We start from the raw sequence: 14,922 nt of genomic DNA, 5'->3' as shown, positions 1-14,922 counted from the left end.
GTACCTGATGTCACATCATTGGAGCTATGAGATAGCGGTTCTAATAACTGTGCCACTGTGTAGTCTCAACTTCTCCTTCCACAGATGCTGCTTGACCTCTTGGGAATTTGCAGTCAGTGCTGTTTATTCTCTCTCTCCCCTTCCCCCTGATACACTCCCTCTCCTCATTCTCATTCATCTCCTCCTATTTTCACCTCAACTGCAGTTAACAAGCCCTGTGTAGTTGGTCTCCCTCAGTATATGTCTGATCACAGACACTCACTGTGTCCTCCACCCTCCTCCATATCCTTTGAATTTCAAACATCTCAAAATTCCAACATTTTGTCATTCTAATTGACGTTATTTGCCTGAATCATCAACTCTGTTACCTCCCTCTACAGATAAAATCTAAATAGGCAAACAGCTATCATGTAAAATCCAAAAGTTCACTTTTGGATCAGGGCAGGTAAGAAATGGAGGTTGTTCAGGATTCTGTAAAGGGGGAACTGTTGGATCAAGCTGGACCACAGATCAGTGAAAATAGAAAACATTTCATTCTGTGACCATAATTGGCCCTTCATACTGTCAGCTTATGAATTAGAAGAAGGAAATGTATTTACTTTTCATGGAGCAATCTCCTTAAGCCAAAGGCAGAACAAATCAAACAGTTTCCCAAAACACAGACCAAACCACAACATGATTATGATGAAAATATATTAAAGATCATTGTCACTCACCTGCGTTTAACTGGCTGAATTAATAAGACTGTTCTGGGTGTCGGACTCCGTGTTCTGGACATTTAACTTCATATCTTCAGTTTGAAATGTTTACAAATCTTATTAACCAACTCTCGGTGTCACACTCCGATGAAACTCAGTAAAACTGAATAACCAGGTGATGTGATGATCCTTGAAAAGGGGAAGATAAAAATGAAATAAACAGAGTTAGAATGTCATGCACAACATTTCCAGTCGATTACATTTCATGAGAATTGAGGTGAGGTCAGAAATTGCTGAAGAAATTTCAGTAAGCTGAACGATTCTCCATTTCTCTCTGCAAAGTTCCCAATCAGATTCAGAATTTATTGTGATGAACAAGTGTTCAGGAAAGTTTTCTAAACCAATTCATAAAGGTACCAATGAGAAAGGAAGCAGAACATATCTCCTATTAGGGAACAAGACAGGTCAGGTGACAGAAGAACGTGTAGGAAAACATTTTGGGTCTAGTGATCATAATGTCATGAGCTTCAAGTTAATTATGGAAAAGAGTAAGTCTGATCCTCATGTTGGGATTCAAAATTGGGGGGACAAATTTTGTGGAGATGAGAAAGGATCTAGAAAAAATTGATTGGGATCTGTTGTTTTATGAGCAAGGCTGTGAAAGGTAAGTGGATGGCCTTCAAGGGAAAGTGCATAGTTTGACCATTCCTGTAAGGATAAAAGCCAAAGTTATCAGGCATAGGGAACCCTGGTTTTCAAGGATAGTGCCGATCTGCTTAAGTGGGAGATGTTTAACCAACGAGGAGCTAATGAGGTACTTGAAGTTTACAAAAAAAAGCAAGAAAATACTGAAGAAATACATCAGGAATCAAAAAGAAGACACGAGGCTTCTCTGGAAGCTAATGCGAAGGTCAATCCAAAGGGTTCTACAAGTACATTAAAAGTGAAAGGATAGTAAAGAACAAAATTGGTCCCATAGAGGATCAGATTGGTCAATTATATGTGGAGCCTCATGTAATGGGGGTGAATTTAATTTTTTTTGGCATCAGTATTAAAATTATAAAATTAGGTGAGATTGTGAGTCAGGAGGAGGTGGATTAATGGGATACAGATAAGGTGAATAAGTGGGAAAGGTAAAAAACAATACATGTCGAAAACATGTAATGCTTGGGGTGTCAAAGAGAAATGTCCTGATTAGCATTGCTCTAATGTGTTGATTGGCTGTAAAGATCTTATTGGCAGAAAACTGTGCTCCATGGGAAAAGTATTCAGCAAGGTTCTCATGGGCACGGCATGAAAGATCTGATCAATATTGGATTACTTGATTAATAGCGCCTCAAGTTCCAGAAATTGAAAACATGGCTGAATATCAACACCCCAAACCAAGGAGCTGATTGTAGATTTTGGGAAGGGCAATCCAGTGATTATTAAGGGATCAGAAGTGGAGAGGGTGAGCAAATTTAAATTCTGGGGAATCAATATCTCAGAGGATCTGTCTGGGAACAAAGCACATCGGCACCTCTATTTCCTCAGAAGTTTGCAGATGTTTGATATGACATCAGAAACCTTGGCAAATATCTAGAGATGTGCAGTGGAAAGTGTAGTCACCGGCTGCATCATGACATGTGGGTGGATGCCCCACAAAAGGTAGTGGACACAGCCTTGTACATCACCAGTAAATCTTTCTCCTCCAACCAGAAAATCTCTATGGAGCACTGCCGTCAGAGGAGCCACAAACATCAAGGATCCATACCAACCATGAAATGCTCTCCTTTGCTGCTGTCATCAAGAAAGAAGTCCACCAGGTTCAGGACAGTAACTATTCATCGACCATCAGACTCCATCAGATGCTAATTTAGAGACTCTTACCTAGCACATTATTTATTACTGAGTATTGATTTTTCTGTATTTGCCCAGTCAGTATGTTGTCATTTCTTTCTTTGTTTTACATTTCTCTCTTTGGTGTACATATCTGTATCATTTTCTTGAGTACAGTTTGCACAACCGAAATTATGTCTGTCCCACAGGAAAAAGGAATCACAGGATTATATGTGATGCCAGGTTGATCTTAGGCAATAAATTTAAATTTTGACATTGACTTTGAAGTGCAAAGATGTCCCAATGGCACTGCATTGAGGTTTTGGCAGACAGCCCAAACACAAAATACTACTTTATTTTACTTTAAGATCTTAAAGAATGCCAAATAGGAACCTTTCTGGGCTCTAATGGACACTGCACCATAGTTCTGGTGAGAATTAATCTTAAAGTTAGACATACAGCATGGTGACAGCTCCTTCCAGTGCATGAGCCCTTCAAATATACCAATGAACTTACAATCCCTGGGTGGAAGGAAACCTGAGCATACAGAGGAAACCCATGTAGAGACAGGAAGAATGTACAAACTCCTTCAAGACAGCACTGGATTTGAACCCACGTTGCTGTCGCTGTAGCAGCATTGTGCTAACTGCTACACTGAACGTGCTGATTGGTGCTATTCAATGATGGGCACCCAATACCTCAATGGGCCATAACTGATCATACATTCTACAGAAGTTGTGAACATCCTTGCTCTCTTTTTGCATCCACATGTACAATCCAAACTACATTGTCGATGTTGGTTGTGATGCGAGTCCACATTCCAGCTGGAAGGGAACTGAAACCTCAACTTTATGTCTGAGTTGGTGAAAAGAATACCAATAGGTCACATCACATCATTGGAAACTATGAAAGGGTCAGAGTTAGATCACTGTTGAACACTCTCATCTCTGGGGTGAAAGGGCAAAGTTTCCTTCTGGAACAGAACTGAATGCAATTTGACTGCTGCATTTCCCCATTACATTAACCACCCATAAACATACATTAGTGTCACAATTTAAATTTAGATGGAACTTAATTCTTTTTGTTCCTTCATTTGTTTTAATTTCCTTGACATTATGGGTGAATGATGAGGCAGACATGACTGGTCGATAAGTCACTGTCTGCCAGGATCATTTTCATGGCATATGCTTTTCCTTCCCACTCTGTTCCATCCAACTGCAGAGTGACCTTTAACATTCTCAAACCCAATCCCACTAAACAACTCTTCAAAATGTAATGTTACTGGGCTTCAGCATATGAGGTATTTCCAATTCGTCTGACTGGTTCATTGTTGGTATCGCGGACATTTCGAATGATCTGTTCCTGAAACAGGACCCATGAAACACTCCCTTACGGGGCACGGCTGAAAATGGGGAAATTTGTGGTTTGATTTTGACTTCCAAATATCAATATAAATGAAACTATGAAGTGAACCATTGCAAGTGAGGTGAAATGAAGAGGTGCATGAAAAATGTAGAATGTCTATTTTCATAATTAAAAATAAGTATGTAAATAATGATTTAAAAAATGCTGGGAAATCATACTCTTTCAACATAAAATGAGAGAATGAGAGAAAATAGGGAGCGGTCATGTTTGAAGTGGTAAGGCTTTGGCTCATGAGGCTTTGGTGAGAAGAGGCTCAGGTGGTGGTGCAGGTGTTAAGTAAGGAAGGGCCACCCTATTCGAGGACCAAAAAGTATTCAGCAGGTAGGCACATGTAAAGGCAGTTTTTATACATCATACTTTTTCTCTTAAGAGTCCTTTGTGAGTGCATTAAGTCAGAAAGTCAAGACGTGCATATTTGGCGCACTGACCGATGAGTTGATAAAGGATTGTATAGTGTGTGGTGTGCTCGACAACGGAATGAGGAAAAAGCTGTTATAACACAGTGAATTAACACTATGAAAAGCCATAGACAAGTGCATAAACTATGAAGCGGCGGAGGCTAGCAGCAGGTGCCTGGTAGCAGCCTCAGAGAAGGCAGCAAATGTAGACATGCTCCAAGCCACACCCAGCGGCAGCCACTACAGGAACATAGTGCCAAGCTTCACCCGGTGCCAGGAACCTGACCAATGAGGACACCCCACAGAGGCGGTCACCTGCAGGAACAGCAGTTCCAAACACGCCCACAGAAAGGAGGAGAACCCAGCCCAGGGAAGGCAGTGCAGGAACACAATTTGAGTGTATGGGCACAATTGTGGGCAGACGAGTTAAGGGTTATGGGGATAAGGCAAGGAATGGTTACTGTCAGAGAATGATCAGCCATGATCTGAAAATATGGGCCTATTGGCCTACTCCAGCAGCTGTTGTCCATTAGAAGTTTTTTGAACGAGAATTTTTCTTTTGCCAGCTCTATTCTATCCAATCACCATTTCCCCTCTTTCAATCTTTGTTTTTTTTTAGAACCAATCACCTTTTTCAACCTCCTTTGCAAGACCCTGCCTTTAATAACTGGCACAGATGTGGTATTAAATGTTTTAAAGACCATTTTATTGACAACAGTTTTGCTCTTTTGAGCAACTAGTGGCAAAATTCAACTTACCTAAAATTAATTTTTTAGATATTTACAATCTTAAGTATGTTTAATGAAATTGCCTCAATCGATTCCCTGGGCAGAGAATTCTACAGATTCACTACTCTCTGGGAAAAAAGAGTTTTTCCTCATCTCGGTCTTAAATCTTCTCACCTGAATCTTGAGGCTGAGTCTCCTAGTTCTGGTCTCACCTAGAGAAAACAATTTTCCTATCTCTATCATGTCTATTCCATTTGTAATTTTATATGTTTCTATAAGATCTCCTCTCATTCTTCTGAATTTGAGTGAGTATAATCCCAGACAATTTAGTCTCTCCTCATAGGACAACCCTCTCATCTCCAGGATCAACCTGGTGAACCCCCTCTGGACTGCCTCCAAGGCCAGTATATCCTTCCTCAAGTATGGAGACCAGAACTGTACACAGTTTTTCAGGTGCGGCCTCACCAGTACCTTGTACAGTTGCAGCATGACCTCCCTGCTCTTGAATTCAATTCCTCTAGAGATAAAGGCCATATGTGATAAATTCCATATGCCTTCTTAATAACCTGTTGTACCTGGAACCGAATGCTTTGCGATTCACGCACACCACTCCCAAGACAGCATGCTGAGGTTTTTCACCATTTAAATAATAATCTGCTCTTCTATTTTTCTGACCTCAGATTTACTAATGTTGTTCTCCATCTGCCAGACCTTTGTCCACTCACCTAACAACTATATTCTTCTGCAGCCTCTCCACATCCTCTGAACAATTTGCTTATCCACTCAATTTAGTATCATCTGAAACTTGGCAACACCACACTCTGTCCCCTCTTCCAGATCATCAATGTAATTGGAGAACAGCAGTGGACCCAGCTCCGACCTCTGCGGCCCCCCACTTACCACTGTCTGCCAATCAGAAACACACCCATTTATCCTAACTTTCTGCCTTCAATTAACTAATCCTCAATCCATGCCAGTATACTTCCCCCGACTCCATTCATCGGTTTCTTTTTGATAAGTCTCTTGTGCAGCACCTTATCAAATGCCTTCTGGAAATCCAAATGTACAGCATCAACCTATTCCCCTCTATCTACCACACACATTATATTCTCAAAGAACTCTAGCAATTTTGTCAAACACACCTACCTATTTTGAATCCATGCTGCGTCTGCCTGATGGAACCCCTTCATTCTAAATGTCTTGCTAATTCATCCTTAATGACAGTTTCAACCATTTTCCTGACTGCAGATGTTAAGCTAATGAACCAATAGTTACCCATCTTCTTAAAAAGTGGCATGACATTTGCTGTCTTCCAATCTGCAAGGACCTGCCCAGAATCAAGAGAATTTTGGTAAATGACGACAAATGCATCGACTATAACTCTCGCCATTTCCCTCAGTACCCTGGGATGCATCCCATCAGGACTGGGGATTTGTCCACCTTCTGTCCCATTAGTTTGCTCATCGCTATCTTTTGTAACAGTTATTTTATTGAGGGTCTCATCATTCTTTGTCATGTTGGATGTGTCTTCCATCGTGAAGACTGACACAAAACATCTGTTCAATGCCTCGGCCATTTACTCATTACTCAATATCACTCTCCTTTCTCATTTTCCAAGGGTCCTATGTTGACTCGATCTGCTCTTTTCCATTTTATAAATGTATATTTTGTGCTAATTTCCCTTCATAATCCTTCTTCCCTTCCCTTATTTCCCATTGAGTTCTCCTTTGTTGCCTTTTAAAGTTTTTCCAATCCTTCAGTTTCCCACTACTCTTGGCTACTTTGTACACATGAGCTTTTAATTTTACACTTTCCTTTATTTCCTTAGTTAACCGAGGCTGACTCTTCCCTCTCTTACTGCCCTTATTTTTAAATGGGAATATATTTTTGTTGAGCACTGTGAAAAGTCTCTTTGAAAGTTAACTCTCAGTTAATTGCTTGTGCTATAGTTGTTGGGTAGGCGATAGACAATTCCCACCAGTAATTTTTTTCCCCTTTACTATTGTTAATCTCTCCCCAGATGGACCACATTCTGTTCCTTTGATCTTGTATCATCTCTCACTATTGCCCTGATCTCATCCTTGATTAAGAGTGTCACCCCACCACCTTTACCATCCTGTCTATCCTTTCGTACTACCTGATACCCTTGAATATTTAATTCCCAATCACCTTGCAACCATGTTTCTGTGGTGACCACTAAATCATATGCCTGGAGACTGATTTGGGGCTAAAGTCCACTAACCTGGCTTCTAATACTATGGGCATTCAGATGAAGTGCCCCTTATGCTCATTGTCCTTTTAGAATCTAGTGACCTTGGCATCCTTTGCTTTTGCCTTTTCTGCCCTCTTTTTCTCTTTCCTAACTCTAGCTTTGGTCTCTGTACCACCTTCCTCATTCTCTCTTTGCAAGTCCCATTCCCCTGCCCCATTAGTTTAAACCTTCCCCAACAATCTTCCTAGGACATAAAAACCAACTGTGAAAGCTTTTATAGATATGTCAAGAGGAAAAGATTGGTGAAATCTAGAGTAGGTCCCTTGCAGTCAGAATCAGGGGAATATATAATGGGGAATAAGGAAATGGCAGACCAATTAAATTCTTACTTTAGTTCTGTTTTCACAAGAGAGGATCCAAATAACCTCCCAAGGATGTTGGGAAACATAGAGACTAATGCAAGGGAGGAGCTGAAAGAAATCAGCATCTCTAAGGACATGGTCTTGGGGAAATTGATGGGATTGAAGGCAGATAAATCCCAAGGGCCTGATAATCTACATCCTAGGGTACTTAAGGAAGTGGCCATTCAGATAGCAGATGCTTTAAGAATTATTTTCCAGAACTCAATAGACTCAGGATCAGTACCCATGGATTGGAGGGTAGCTAATGCTACCCCACTATTTAAAAAGGGGGGTAGAGAAAAAGCTGGGAATTATAGGCCGGTGAGCCTTACATCAGTAGTGGGCAAAATGATGGAATCCATTATTAAGGATGTAATAATGGAGCATATGACTAGCAGAGAAGGGATCGGACAGAGTCAACATGGATTTACAAAAGGTAAATCGTGCTTGACGAATCTATTAGAATTCTTTGAGATGGTGACAGGTAAAATAGATGGGGGAGAGCCAGTGGATGTGGTGTACTTGGACTTCCAAAAGGCCTTCGATAAGGTCCCACATAAATGACTGGCATACAAAATCAAGGCTCATGGGACTGGTGGAAAGGTATTGATGTGGATTGAGAACTGGCTGGCAGATAGAAGACAGAGAGTTGGGATAAACGGCTCATTTTCTGAGTGGCAGGCACTGACCAGTGGGGTGCCACAGGGATCTATACTGGGACCCCAGCTGTTCACAATTTACATTAATGATCTAGGTGAGGGGATTGGATGTAATATCTCCAAATTTGCAGACGATACTAAGCTAGGAGGGGTTGTGTGCACTGAAGAGGGGGTCAGGAAGCTGCAGTGTGATTTAGATAAATTGGGGGTCTGGGCAGATACATGGCAAATGCACGACAATGTGAATAAATGTGAGGTTATCCACTTTGGTAATACAAACCGGAGGGCAGATTACTATTTGAATGGCAATAGATTGGGAGATGGGGAAGTGCAGAGAGACCTTGGGGTTCTTGTGCACCAGTCACTGAAGGCGAGCATGCAGGTACAGCAGGCGGTTAAAAAGGCAAATGGTATATTGGCCTTCATATCAAGAGGGTTTGAGTATAAGAATAAGGATACCTTACTGCAGCTGTACAGAGCCTTGGTGAGACCCCACCTGGAGTATTGTGTGCAGTTTTGGTCACCTTATCTTAGGAAGGATGTTCTTGCAATGGAGGGAGTGCAAAGGCAATTCACCAGGCTGTTACCTGGAATGGCCGGAATAACTTATGAGGAAAGATTGCGCAATTTGGCATTGTATTCGCTGGAGTTTAGAAGATTGAGGAGGGATCTCATAGAGACATATAAAATTCTGACAGGACTGGACAGAATGGATGCGGAAGGGATGTTTCCAATGGTGGGGAAGTCCAGAACCCGGGGCCATGGTTCGAGGATAATAGGCAAACCATTTAGGACTGAGATGAGGTGTAATTTCTTTACCCAGAGGGTGGTGAATCTGTGGAATTCATTGCCACAGAGGGCAGTGGAGGCAGGTTCATTAAATATATTTAAGAGGGAATTAGATATATTTCTTCAGTGTAAGGGTATTAGAGGTTACGGAGAGAAGGCGGGGACGGGGTACTGAACTTTAAGATCAGCCATGATCTCACTGAATGGCAGAGCAGGCTCGAAGGGCCGAATGACCTACTCCTGCTCCTATCTTCTCTGTTTCTATGACATTGATCCCTGTCCTGCCCAGATATAGTCCATTCAGTTTATACATTTTTTGAACTACTACCTCCTCATTAAGGCTTAATATTCTTATCTATGACAAAGTGGTTAATTTAAAATAAGCCTCGTTAGTTAAAATCAAGAACACCTGGGAACAGGATTTGTCCTTTCGCTCTCCAATAAGGTTTGGGATTGTAGTTTTAATTTGATTATCACCACTTTTTTTTGTGCATGGCATTGTTTGCTGCAATTTAAAGTGGTCCACAGAGCACATATGTCTAAACTTAAACTGTCCCATTTTTATTCGGAAATTGAATAGATTGAAATCAGATTTATCAAATCAATATTTTGGATGTGGTGAAGATGTAGAATATGTTTTCCTCCATGTTGTGCCAAACCATATAAAAGTACTAAACCCTCCCTACCCTATAACCCTCTACTTTCCTTTCATCCATTTGCCTATCTAATAGTCTTTTAAAGGCCCTTAATTTTTCAGACTCTACCTCCACCCCTGCCAAGGCAGTCCAGGCCTCAACAACTCTGTGTAAGAAAAAGAAATTACCCCTGATATTTCCCCTATACTTCCCTCCCTTAATCTAATACAGGTGTCCTCTAGTGGTAGTTATTCCCACCCTAGGAAACAGGTATTGGCTGTCCAACCTATTTATGCCCTTTCATAATTCAATCAAGTGCCCTTTCATCCTTCTACATTCCAATGAGAAAACCCCCAACTTTATCAACCTTGCCTCATAGGACATACACTCCAATCCATGCAGATGATCCTGGTAAATCTCTTCTACACCCTTTTGATAGCCTCCACATCCTTTCTGTAATGAGGCAACCAGAAGTGGACTCAATACTCAGATTGTGGTCTCATCAGAGACTTATAAAGCTGCAACATGACTTCTCTACTCTTATACACAATCCCCCTATTAATGAAGCCCATAATCCCATAGGCTTTTTAAACTCTCCTATCATTTTGAGCAACCACCTTGAGGGATGTATGGACATGATCCCAAGATTCCTTTGTTCATCCACGCTCTTAATTAACCAACTGTTAACCCTATATCAGCTTTTCAATTTGTCCTGACAAAATGCATAATCTCACACTTGTCTGGATTGAACACCATTTACCATTTTTCTGCCCAACACTGCATCCTGTCGATGTCCTCCTGACAACTTTCAGATCCATCTACAATTCTCCAATCTTCATTTCATCCACAAACTTACTCACCCCACCTTCTGTATCATTATCCAGATCATTTATAAAAAAATCACGACGAGCAAAGGACCGAGAACTGAGCCCTGTGGCCCTCTGCAAGTCGCTGCCCTCCGTGCAGAGTACCTCCCTTCCACCACTACTCTCTGTCTTTTTCCTGCAAGCCAATTTTTTATCCAGACAAGCAAGGTTCCACTGATCCCATGCCTTTTGACCTTCTGGATAAGTCTCTTGTGTGAGGACCTTATCAAACACCTTACTGAAATCCATATAGCCCACATCTACCACCCTGCCCACATAAATTTCTTTTGTCACTTCCTCAAGAACTCAATTAGGCTCATGAGTCATGACCTTCCCTTTAAAAGCTATGCTGACTATTCTTGAGTAAATTATACCTCTCCAAATACCGGTAGATCCTATCCTTAAGAATCCTTTCCAATAGTTTACACACCACTGATGTGAGACTCACTGGTCTATAATTCCCAGGATTCTCCTTATTACCTTTTTTAACAAAGGGACTGCATCTGGTACCTCCCCCGTAGTCAAAGAGAATTCAAAGAGAAATGTTCCTGCAATTTCTTCTCTTACCTCTCACAACAACTTAGAGTATATTTCATCCAGCTCTGGGGACTTATCAATCCTGATGTTATTTAGAAGATCTAATACTTCCTCTTCTATAATCACCACATTGTCTAGCACATCGTCCTGCTCTATTTTGACTTCACCCTGATCAAGATCCTTTACTCTTGTAAATACTGATGTAAAGTGTTCCTTTACGATGTCCCCGACCTTCTCTGCTTCCAAGCACATGATGCCTCTTTTATATTTTAGTGGCCCTACCTTCACTTTTGTCATCTTTCTATTTTTTTACATACACATAGAATGCCTTGGGGTTATCCTTAATCCTACGTAACGAGGCCTTTTCATGCCCCCTTTGATCTCTCCTAATTTCCTTCTTAAGCTCCTTCCTGGCTTCTATATATTTCTAATGAGTCCCATCTGTTCCCTGCTTCCTATATCTAACATAGGCTTGCTTTTTCCTCTCTACAAGTTGCCTTATCTGTTTCATCATCCTCATTTCCCTTTTCCTACCATTTTTTCCCTTGTCCTAGTGGGACAAACCTGTCCTGGACCCAGCTCAATTGGTCCCATAACTTCCTCCACATTACTTTTGTGCTCTCCCCCTTGAACATCACTTTCCAATTCATATTCCCTAGTTCCTGCCGAATCCTTTCATAATTAGCTCTTCCCAGGTAATCACTCCTAATTAGCCTGAGTTTGTCTTATTCTATAGCTGTACGGAAGCTAAGGAAGTTGTTTTCACTTTCACCGGTGCTCCCACACCAAGAGGTCTACCACTTGACCCGATTCGTTACCAAGCACCAGATCCAGTATGGCCTCTCCTCTCATCAGCCAGTCTACATACTGTGTCTAGAATCCTTCTTGACCACACCTAACAAATTCAGCCCCATCTATCCCCTTTGCGGTCAGGAGGTCCCAGTCAATATGAGGGAAGTTAAGATCATCCTTGACTACAGTTCTGTATTTCCTACACCATTCTAAAATCTGGCTGGTTATCTGTCCCTCCATGTCCGGGAGAATATTTGGGGGCCTATAGACGACTCTCAGCACAGTGATTGCTCCCTTCTTATTTCTGATTTCCACCAAACTGACTCAGTGGTCTCACATTACTCAGTGTCCTCCTTCTGTACAGCTGTGATACTATCCTTAAGCAACAATGCCACTCCCCCTCTTCTTCCTCCCCTCCTAATTTTTAAAAACAGATATACCTTGGTACCTGCATCATCCAATCCTGTCCTTCCTACAGCCAGATTTCAGTAATGGCTACAACATCTTTGTTTCACGTACCGATCCAAGCTCTAAGTTCATCCCCTTTATTCTTTATATTCCTCGTACTGAAATAGACACATTTCAACCTCCCTGACAACATGGTCTTGTCTCAATGTGAGACCTTTTTGGGTGTCCATAGGTGACTTTTTAGAACGGTTTGATGAGTCCTAAGTGTAATGACTCTGATCCAGCTGACTGAACAGTATTTTTGTCTATTTACACATGTAAGAGAGTTGTAACAGGAGTTAAAGATAGAGTCACCGAATTAAACAATGCACTTGCAACCAGTCATGGGTAGAAAGCTTTACAATCAAGTTACAAACTACGATATCCACCATTTCTTGTTATCCCTGGCAGGCTTGGCTCTTATCTAACTAAACTAGTACGCTAGGCACACAATACTGCAGCTCCCAACACTTTGTCTCCACACACCTTACCAACGACCCTCCAGCATTGCCCATGGTTCTCAATCTGGAGTGGAGCAAGGGTTTGTCAAACTTTAATGAAAGGCTCAAGCCCGAAACATCAGATATCTTTGCTATATAAAGTACACTGTTTGACTTGCTGAGTTTCTTCAGCACTGTGCTTTTAATTCAATCACAGTGTAAGCAGACTTTTGTGTTTTGCCTCTTGTAAATATTTTGTGTCGTGTCTTGTCTTTGCTGTTGAAAGTTTTAGTTCTGTTTTAGATGTGATAGGAAAGGGGGAGGAGTTGCTCTGCTTGTGAAGGAGGACATTACTGTCGTGAGGTGGCAGGATGGTTTGGAGGGATTGTTCAGTAAGGCTGTTTGGGTGGAATTGAGGGGTGGAGGAGGCATGAGGGCACTAATAGGAGTGTATTATAGACCATCAAATGGGCCAAGAAAATTGGAGGAACAAATTTGTAAGGAGATAGCATATATGTGTAATAAACATAAGGTAGTGATCATGGGAGATTTTAACTTCCCTCACATTGATTGGGATACCCATACAGTAAGAGGGCTGGATGGGCTAGAGTTTGTCAAATGTGTACAAGATAGTTTTCTTAATCAATACGTAGAGGAACCGACTTGGGACGGTGTAATACTGGATCTCCTGTTAGTGAACGAGATAGGTCAGGTGTCTGAGGTTAATGTTGGAGGACAAATTGGGTCTAGTGATCACAACTCTATTAGTTTTAGGGAAGAGCAAAGAAGGGCCTAAAGTTGAGGTTCTGGATTGGAGAAAAGCTAATTTTGAAGGAATAAGAATGGATTTGGGGAGTATTGAGTAGGATATGAGTTTTTTCAGGAAAGGATGTAAATGGAAAATGGAGAATATTCAAAGAAGACATTTTGGGAGCACAGAGAAGATATGTCCCAGTGAGAATCAAAGGAAAGGCTCAAAGTCATAGGAAGCCTTGGTTTTCGAGCAATATTAGAAATTTGGTGAGGGGAAAGAGGGAGGTGTATAAAAGGTATAAACAGCAGGGTGCTGAGAAATTGAAAGAGGACTACAAGGAGTGTAGAAAAAATCTTAAGGAAGAAATTAGAAAGGCCAAAAAGAGGCACGAAGAGGCTTTGGCAGGGAGAGTAAGAATAAATCCAAAGGGTTTCTATAGGTACATTAAAAGTAAAAGATTAGTGAGGGATAAAATTGGACCCCTTGTAGATATCGAGGGTAGGCTATGTGAGACATCAGAGGAGATGGGGGAAATTTTAAATGATTTATTTTCCTCAGTATTCACTAGGGAAAAAAATATTGTACCAGTTGAAGTAAAGAAAAATAGTGGGAGGTCATGAATCATTTAAGGATAACCGAGGAGATAGTGATGGCAGTGTTAAAAAAAGATAAAGTTGGACAAATTTTCGGGTCCGGACAAAGTATTCCCAGGGAGGCTAGTGTACAGATAGTGGGGCATTAACAGAGATATTTAGGATGTCACTGATCATGGGGGTAGTGCCAGAGGATTGGATGGTGGCTCCTGTTGTTCCGGTGCTTAAGAAAGGGTCCAAATGTAAGCCTGGAAATTATAGACCTGTGAGTCTGACGTCTGTGATAGGTAAGTTGATGGAAAGTGTTCTGAGGGATGGCATTTACAAATATTTGGGTGAACAGGGATTGATAGGTAGTAGTCAGCATGGTTTTGTCAGGGGTAGATCATGCTTAACAAACCTTATAGAGTTTTTTGAGGGGGTTATGAAAAAGATTGATGAAGGGAAGGCTGTGGATGTTATCTATTTAGACTTTAGAAAAGCTTTTGACAAAGTTCCACACAGGAGGTTAGGTAAAAAGGTAGAGGCATTAGGTATAAATAAGGAAGTAGTGAAATGGATTCAGCAATGGTTGGATGGGAAGTGTCAGAGAGTAGTGGTAGAAAATTGTTTGTCAAATTGGAGGGCGGTGACTAATGGAGTTCCTCAGGGATCGGTCCTGGGTCCACTATTGTTTGTTATATATATTAACGATCTCGAAGAAGGGGTGCTGAATTGGATAAGTAAGTTT

The 14,922-nt window shown here is 41.3% G+C and overlaps 1 protein-coding gene across 5 annotated transcripts in view; it reads right to left on the bottom strand.

The window, feature by feature from the left end:
* LOC138743728 (alpha-1,4-N-acetylglucosaminyltransferase-like) overlaps window positions 1-14,922 on the bottom strand; it is a 134,806-nt gene that overhangs the window by 76,683 nt on the left and 43,201 nt on the right. For 3 of the 5 annotated variants that reach the window (XM_069899375.1, XM_069899374.1, XM_069899376.1), the window contains one exon: window positions 717-887. In XM_069899375.1, the coding sequence (XP_069755476.1) occupies window positions 717-778 (62 nt within the window). In that variant the 5' untranslated portion in view covers window positions 779-887. Of the gene's footprint in view, window positions 1-716; window positions 888-14,922 lie in introns of those variants that run through there. The other 2 variants (XM_069899373.1, XM_069899372.1) reach the window with 2 other exon arrangements.

This window comes from Narcine bancroftii, chromosome 9 (genome assembly GCF_036971445.1).
Source record: "Narcine bancroftii isolate sNarBan1 chromosome 9, sNarBan1.hap1, whole genome shotgun sequence".
In the NCBI taxonomy this organism is placed as follows: domain Eukaryota; kingdom Metazoa; phylum Chordata; class Chondrichthyes; order Torpediniformes; family Narcinidae; genus Narcine; species Narcine bancroftii.
Note: the sequence above shows the minus strand (reverse complement) of the source record. Positions and strands in the feature narration are given on the sequence as shown.